The sequence below is a fragment of the Eumetopias jubatus genome, unplaced genomic scaffold (genome assembly GCF_037043125.1).
Source record: "Eumetopias jubatus isolate StellerSeaLion01/CBP00866 unplaced genomic scaffold, mEumJub1_p1.0 scaffold_1, whole genome shotgun sequence".
NCBI lineage: Eukaryota > Metazoa > Chordata > Mammalia > Carnivora > Otariidae > Eumetopias > Eumetopias jubatus.
Window position 1 is genome coordinate 68975918 of NW_028274807.1, and position 8257 is coordinate 68984174.

Below are 8257 nucleotides of genomic sequence, written 5' to 3' on the forward strand. Positions count from 1 at the left end.
CTAGAGATGAAAACATGCGAAAACAAGAATAAGTGACTTGAAACAAGGAGCTCAGTCTCCAAAAAGGGGTCGGAAGGGGTGCTGCCTAGCAAGAGCCCATATGGGGGATGCCTGGCAATCCCCAAGCCATCCCAGACTCAGGGACACATGACCAGTGAGCTCTGGGGTCCTCTCAAGGAGATCTTTAACAAGCCCTCAATCAGAGAGGAATTTGAGGTCAGATGTCTCATTTATGTCTCTGCTTCAACCCACATAAATTCACAAAGACCACTTTCTAATGACCAGGGCCTCATCAGTGAGCTTTAGGAATTTGGATCATGGGTCTTGAGCTCAGGGCAGTAAGGGCTCCTCAGTTCTGACCCAGACAGACTGGGCTCCGGTCTTCTGCTTTGGCAGCCTAAAAGATCTTGGACGTAATACTGATGTGGCTCAAAGGATATGACAGACATCTGGTATGAAAACATACTGAACAATCGTAAAATATTTATTGTTCTGCTTTACTAATTGTTTCTATTACTACCGCATATTCACATGCAATAGTAAAGTCGTTTTATTGCACTTAAAAGGATTCCTCTAAAATGAGGTTGCTATTGGGACACATTCAAATTCAAGAAAGCCTGCACTAAGCATGTACTAAATGCTAAGCTGTGGACTAGGGGATGCTAGAAATACAGAGATGAATGAGCCAGGCCTTGCTCCCGGGGAGCTCCGGGTGCCAGGCAGCAGGTAGCAGACGGGCACTCCTGGAACCCACAGCCTAGGCTGGGTGCTGACACATGCCACAGTGCCAGGGCTCCTCCCTTTGGCATCTCTCCTCTCTCCACCTATTAATATTTCAGAATTTGGATTTAGCTGGATGAGTCACTCACTCGGCACCAACAGCATTTTGAAAGGACGGAAGCAATGAACAAAAAGTCAAACAGCTAGAGTTCACAAATGTCAAAGTGTTGTGTCTAGGTCATGGAAATAGGCACTAGTGGCCCAGACAACGGCCACAGCTTTTCTTGGTTTGCACTGTGACTATTTCCAGCTCAACTGCAACTCCCTGCAGCCCTTAATATCTCTGCAGCCAGGGTTTACTGCAAACCATAATCTAAAAATATGCTTTCCTTCCACAACTCATTGACTCACCTCTCTCTTTCATCAATCATATCCAGGCAGCCACCATGTCCGGTCGATCATTCCTTCAAGATGTATGAAATGTTTCTCCTAATCCAACCCTTCCTGCCTGCCCCCTCCTGCCCCACAGTGCCCGAGCCAGCCCTCTGCACTCAGTCTAGATTCCTGCAAGGGCCTCCTGCCAGCACCCCTCCCTGCAGCTTCTCCCCATTTCTGTCCACCCCACATGTCCAAGGTCACACAACACCTACTAAAGCACACATCCAGCAGGTGGAATTTCCTGATCTGAGACATTCAGCGGGATAACAGAAACCAGTACCAAGCTGGAATGACCCAATACTGGCAGGGGGAGAGGGGACATGATGCTATTCAGCCCGGACAGTGGGAAAAGCATCATGAGGATATAGGGTGTATACTCACCCTAGAAAACACACGAACAATAACAGACCATGATATTCAGAACAGTTTGTGTGTGTGTGTCACCTTCATGATTCAATTGAGAAGTGGGCTTCTCATGGTCCTAAATTACATTTTAGTCACTGTTGTCAAGACAACAGAAAATAAAAACATTCCATTATTGTTTTTTTTTTAAAGTGACAAGCCACTGGAGAGCCTCTCCCCAGACCCTCCAAAAACCCATAATTCCAGTCTAATCATGAGGAAAAACATCAGACAAATCCCAATAGAGGGACAATCTACAAAATATGTCCTCAAAACTATCAAGGTCTTCAAAAACAAGGAAACACTAAGAAACAGAGCCAAGATAAGCCTAAGGAGACATGGCAACTCAATTTAGGTAGCATCCTGAATGGATCCTAGAACAGAAAAGGGACATTGGGTAACAACTAAAGAAATCTGACTAAAGTATGACCTTTAGGGGCACCCGACTGGCTCAGTCAGTAGAGTATGGGACTCTTGATCTCAGGGTCATGAGTTTAAGCCCCATGTTGGGCATGGAACCTAATTAAAAAAAAAATATTTTTTTAATAAAATAAAGTATGAACTTTAGTTAATAATAATGTATCAATGTGGTTCATTAATTGTAAAAAATGTACCACACTAAGGTAAGATGTTACTAATGGGCAAAACTGGGTGTAGGGTATATAGGAACTCTCTGTACTATCCTCTCAATTTCTCTGTAAATCTAAAACTGCTTTACATTTTTAGAAAGTTGAGGGGTTTTCTAAAGACACTGAAACCATGAGGTAGTGGGATGGGGGCAGGGGGATCCACTGTGGTTGTTATCAGGAACCTAAAGGTAAACGAGACCTGGGCAATTTGCCATGTAGCACGTGAAGGAGACCACCCCCCCCCCGGCCAGCCTCTAGCCCCTCTAACAGAATGTCCTATGGGAGCAAGGGAAGGAGAGGCCAATTCCACCTACCCAAAGGATGCAGAGAAGACTTCACAGAGGAGGGGACATTTGGGCTGCATTTAGGGGACGAGGAGAGGCCATCCTAGGCAGGAGAGATCCAAGCACTGGATCTGCCACTTCCTGGCTCCATGACCTTTGGCAAGTCACTACCTTTTCCAGGCCTCAGTATCCTCATGCAAGCAATTCAGGGGGTGCAATACATGGCCTCTATCATCTATTCCTGCTCAAAAAACCTTGACACATTCAAATGGGGTCTCTCTCTCTCCCAAAATGTTTCCCACTAGTAAGCTACGTGCACAGTCCCTGACCTCAAAACCGGTTACAGAAGGCAGCAAGGAGCATAGGATTGAACAAGCCCCACCCGCCCTGCGTGCACACACCTCCCCAAGACTTAAGCTCATCCATCCGTTGAACCAGTATGCTTTGGGCTCTATCCTAGGCACAGAGGACACAGTGATAAAGAAAACTGATGGAACTCCCTGTCCTCACAGTGCTTACGTTCTGGTTGGAGGAGCATCCTCTTGGGGGGTACTCACAGTAAACAAGATCAGAGAGCACATGAGAGGATGAGGGCTGCGGAGAAAAATCAAGGAAAGAAAAGTGACAGGAGGAATATGGGGCAGGAGGTTTAGTTGACAGCAGCCAGGGACAACTTGGCTGAGCAGGAGACCACCAAGAAAAGGCTGCAGGATGGAGGCAGCTAGCTCTGCGGCTATCTGGGGGAGCGTATCCCAGGCCCCGCGGAGGGCCCTGCTGCGCTGCAAGAACAGAGAGAGTGAAGGGCACTAGTGGCAGTGGCCAGAAACAGAAAGTCAGGGAAGTCAGAGTGCATGGAGAGGCCGGGTGGGACACTGTCAGGACTCCTGGAAGCCACTGGAGGGTTTTAAGCAGAGTGGCATGATCTGACTTGAGTTTTAACAGAATCACTCTGAGTGAGAGCTACAAACAGGTAAAAGGGACAAGGGCAGGAGCAGTCCCCGTCTGCGGGGGAGGGGAGAAAATCTTGGGTGGTGTTAAAGGAGGAGGGCAGGAGGGCCGGCAGCGGGGCGGGGGGGGGGGGAAGGGGGGTCGGGGGGGGGTGTCGGGAGGGAATCTAGTAAGGAGAGCAGGCCACACCACCTCCCCTTCCAAGCATCCACCATAGGGGACGTGTCAAGGCCTGCCTTGGAGCACACTTTTCACCAGGTGGCCCAGGAATCAAACCCTGCCTTCAATAGAAGCAAGAAGAAGCCTCACAAACAAGTGGGTGCCTATACATAAAGTGTTCCTTTATATTTATGAAGCCCATTAATCCCATGCAACTGGAAAGAAAGCAAACAAACTATAGCAGTGGGCTTTCTGAAGCCTTCCCCCCACCCCAGCCAACAGGAAATACCTGTGAAAAGAGACTCCCCCCACTCCAACCCAGCTGCACACTGCCCCATGAAAAGGACGCTATTATTTAAGCAGCACGTAACTGTTCCACATTACGGATACCGTCGAAACTTCTCAGAATAGTTTCAGGAGCCAGCTAAAGAAGCGAAGCTAGTAACCAGGGCAGGCAGGCACAAAAAGCCTTTTGCCAACTACTTAGATATTTTAATTCTCCGTTGCCTCAGTAGCTAAATAAGCACGGAGAACAAGCAGAAGAATACTAATTAGAGCTAATTAGGCCCTGCCCTCTTCTGCCTCAATCCCCTTTATAAAAAGCCCCCCTCATTCAAGGATGGTGGGGCTAAAATGTAAATACCTGGGGTAAAGAGCAGTCTCCAAACCAAGCCCACTGTTTGCATCCTGCTGCCCTGTTATTTCTAAACCTAGGCCCGGTTACCTGAGGAGAGCTGCCAAGCCAAGGCCGAAATCCAGAGGCCCCCCTCACAGGCCATGGAACCTGTGGTGCAGGGCAGAGTGCTGCCAACAGGAGCCCACAAAACAGAATAAAGGGCTCTCTCAGGATTCAGAGCATTCTAATTTGCAGGGCATTTCCTGAAAGAACATTTGATTTTTTTTTTTTTTTTTTTTAATGAACGATGATAGCAAACACGACTCCAGTCCTGCAGCAAGATCAATACCACGCTCCTCCCCTTCCTTGTGGGGGAGCAAAGGCCTCACTCCAGAGAAACCCTTCGCTGGTTCTGTGAGAAGACCATGTCCAAAAGTCCTGTCTGGAGGCTCTCGGCCCCGGGATGAGGAGAGCAGGAGATAACACCGGGACGAGGAGGGGATGTCAGTCTGCGGGAGACTTGTTTGAAAGGAGCCCTCTTAAATTAAGTCTGTTTCCTGCTGGCTTAGGCACAGGGATGGAAGTGTAGAGAAAGCAACAGATGGGCAACCGGGCCCCTGGGCCCGGAACACCCAGGCAGGCATGGCCCTGCAGGTCACCTCTTTCTTTCACTAGGCAATGAAGGTTCCTCTTTCCACTCACGTTCCTAGCCGCAAGACAGGAAACATGCTCTGGGAAAAGTACCTGCGCTGCTTCAAGAGAGAAGAAAAGAGAAGGAAGAGAAAAGAAAAACTGTTTCGAACTGTTTGAGGCTGGCTCAGCAACACTGGGGCACCGGGAGAAATCACAGATATGAGTCAGCCCCTTCGAACCTTGAGAAGTTCCAGGGCTAAGAGCGAGATGACAGGTCTGGAAGCCAGCGATGGGCTTGCTGTACCTTGGCTCTGCTGACCCACAGCGGGCTGGCGGAGCTCTCATAGGGCAACAGCGCAAGAAAAGGGAGCTCTGAGGAGCTGGAGAGAAACCACCATGGCCCGCTACTTTTCTCCCTACCTAAGCTGCATCATGGGGAACAAAGGGCCCTGGACTGAGACGCTTTGAGATCAGCAGACAAGGAGAGCGGGCAAGTCACTTCGCCCTTTTGGGCCCATCTGAGTAGATGGAGATCATTGTGAAGAGACACGTGAACTGTGAAAAACAGAAATCACAACGCAAATGGAAAACAATATATGAAAAGAATTCTTCACAACTAGAAACATTTGTTTTTATTAGAATCGGAGGGTGTCAAGCTGTAGGGGTACTTACAAATCCTCTCCTTTAGCAGTTCCAAACTTTGGGATTTCACAGAACTTGACAAAGTTGAACTTTCACAGAACAAAACAAAGAGAAAGAGGAGGGGAAGTTTATACAGGATTGCCAGATTTTTTATTTTGCGTCTATCATCACTATAAATTATGAAAAGAAGTTTTCCCACCAAAAATAAAAAAGACGTAATGTCAAATTAAAGGACAGTCCTTGTGAGGCAGGGGACCACTGGCAAAGACAAACTCCTGTGTGTGACACAACCTTCATCTTTCTCTTTGCATTTCCCCGAGGACGCAGGAAAACATTAATGGGTGCTGGCTGCCAGATGGGTGTTTGCAAACCACGGATCTGCTCCAAGCTCTAGAGTGATTATTTTCTCATTAGAGGAACCTTGCTACAGTATTAAGTCTGAATTCGGGCCTAAAGGAAGTTTTCGTTTGCCTAGAACCCTCCTCCTCTCAGGTAAACCTTCATCTGCCTTCCTAAATGAGGCACCACAGGGGAATAGTGCCCTCTCGCTTGGCGGCCAGACACAAAAGCAATCGACTATCATGGGCTTGCAAGCCAATGGAGCAACGAAGCACCCCAGCACACAATTATTTCCTCCGGGAAAGGAGAAAGACTGGAGCTTCCTGCTTTTCTTGGAGGGCTTGGGGGTGGCTTATCGGCCTGGCAGCCAGGCGCAAAACAGAGCATCCTCCCTCTAGGGCCTCCTAATTGCCACATCCAGCCGTCTCCCAACCCCGAAAACTTACAGCAGGTAACCGAGGGCTCCTCACACAGTCGCCAGCCCTTGGCAGGGTCGCGCCAAAGCAATCGCACACCCCCTGCCCTCCGCCCCAGAACCCTCCAGAGTTAGGGGAATGTTCGGGGGCGAGTGTTTGTAAACCTCGGGATAAAGCCACGCCTAAGGAATCAGATCGGGAAGTCCAGGTGGGGCTGTGGCTTGGGACGCCGGTCTCCCTCGGGTTTTGCGGTGGTTTGGGGGAGGAAGCGAGGGGATTACAACTTTAAAGGGAGGCGGTTGGCCTGGGTGCAGTGAAACCCTAGGATACGCTAAGGGGCCCCGAGCACCCGCAGTTCCAAGAGACGAGCCCTCTCCCGAGAAGCCGTGGCTCCAGCAAGGACTCCCGGTCTCTCCCCCGCCCCCCTTGCTGCCCTTCGCCTGAGGACCGGGGCACCGGTGGCATCCGTCGGCGCCTCCCCGCAGCCCGCCCGCCCCCGGCCGGCCACAAGGGCCGCTTTGTGCCGGGGAGTGCGGCGCCCCAGCCCCCTCGCAGGGCGGGCGGCGGCCCTTCCCGGGCACTGGGCGCGGGCGCACGCGGGCCGTCAGCAGCCCCGCAAGGCTGTTTACACAGGAAGGGAAGGCTCCTCCTCGGCCCGGGACTGACGGACGGCCGACGACAGCGCGCCGGGGCGACTGCGGGCTGCGAGCGGAGTGGCGCACGCACCTCGCGAGCCGCCCACCCGGCCGTACCCCGCGACTCGCCCACCTGGGGGGCCCAGAAGACGCTCTCCCCTTCAGACGGCGCCCCCCGCCCGGCCCTCCACGCCGCCTGCGGGCGGCTCCTCGCCCGACAAAGTTTCTGGGCGCCGCGGGCGGCCCGGCTTACCTGGGAGGCTGGGCACGAGCGCGCAGAGCCCGAGCAGGCAGGCGTACAGGGGCGCCGGGGCCCGCGGCATGGTGGGGGCGCCCGGCCTCAGCGGCGGCGGGCTGAGCGCGGGGGCCGAGGGTCGGGGGCCGCAGCCGCATGCCCGGCTCACAGCGCCCGCGGCCGGGCGGGAGACGCTGGCGGCTGCGCTGGCCCGCGCCCCGCCGCCACCATCCCTCCCGCAGCGCTCGCAGCCGAATCCCGGGGCTGCCCGGGGGGCGGGGAGGCGGGGGGTAGTCGCGGCTCGGGACGGCCCCGGCGGGCGACTCTGGGCTCGGGAGGGGCGGACTCCGCGCTGGGGCCGCGACTTGGGCTCCGGGACGCGCCGCCACACTCTGCCCTCCGCCTCCGCCCCTTCCCTTCCTCCCTCCGGCCCGCCAGGCTCCACTTTCCTCCCTCCGTCTCTCTCCTCCCCTTCTCCCCCTTTCCAAGCCCCCGCCCGGCTGCCACACGGTCAGTTTACGGCGGGGCGGGGCGGGGCGGGGCGGGGCGAGCTCCGGGCCGGGCCAGCTCCGCCCCGCGCGGGGACCCGCCCGGGACGCGGAGCCCCTGACTCCCAAGTGGAAGTCCCTTCTGGAGCCCTTGCGGGGGGAGGGGGGGGAGTCGCGAGGGAGGGTCTCGCCGTGCTTTCTTAGCAGCCGGGCGGCACAGGGAGGGGGCGGGCCACGCCCCCCATTACTTTGGGTTGACATCGGGAGGGAGAGCAGGTCCGTGAGATCCCGCGGTGGCCGTCTGGTTGTCCCAAAGTCGCACGGCCCGCCGTGCGCTCGCCCGAAGAGCGACGCAAGCGCCTGCCGGTGTAATACGGAGAGAGGCGCTTGATCGGGAAGGGAGGGCATGTGGGGCGCGGAGGCACAGGTTAGGTCCACTTTTCGCTCATTAACGCTTTGCCCTTTCCGAGGATTCGACACTGGACGATATGCCGCTATCCTTCCTTTTCCTTATCTCGACACACTGGCGATTTTCGTGGAGCTAAACTCATAAACAGATGTTCGGGCTTTCAGCTTATCCTGTACATCTGAGCTGGTTCTGAAATGGCCACCAAGAGCTGAGAGTGAGGAGTTTCCCCTGACAGCGCGCGCGCAGGGACAGGTGGGCTTGGGC

The 8257-nt window shown here is 53.9% G+C and overlaps 1 protein-coding gene across 2 annotated transcripts in view; it reads right to left on the reverse strand.

The window, feature by feature from the left end:
- ITGB5 (integrin subunit beta 5) overlaps nt 1-7576 on the reverse strand; it is a 112171-nt gene extending 104595 nt beyond the window's left edge. For both annotated transcript variants that reach the window (XM_028091290.2, XM_028091289.2), the window contains exon 1: nt 7115-7576. In XM_028091290.2, the coding sequence (XP_027947091.1) occupies nt 7115-7184 (70 nt within the window). In that variant the 5' untranslated portion in view covers nt 7185-7576. The remainder of the gene's footprint in view (nt 1-7114) is intronic.
- Between the last annotated feature and the right edge of the window lie 681 nt (nt 7577-8257).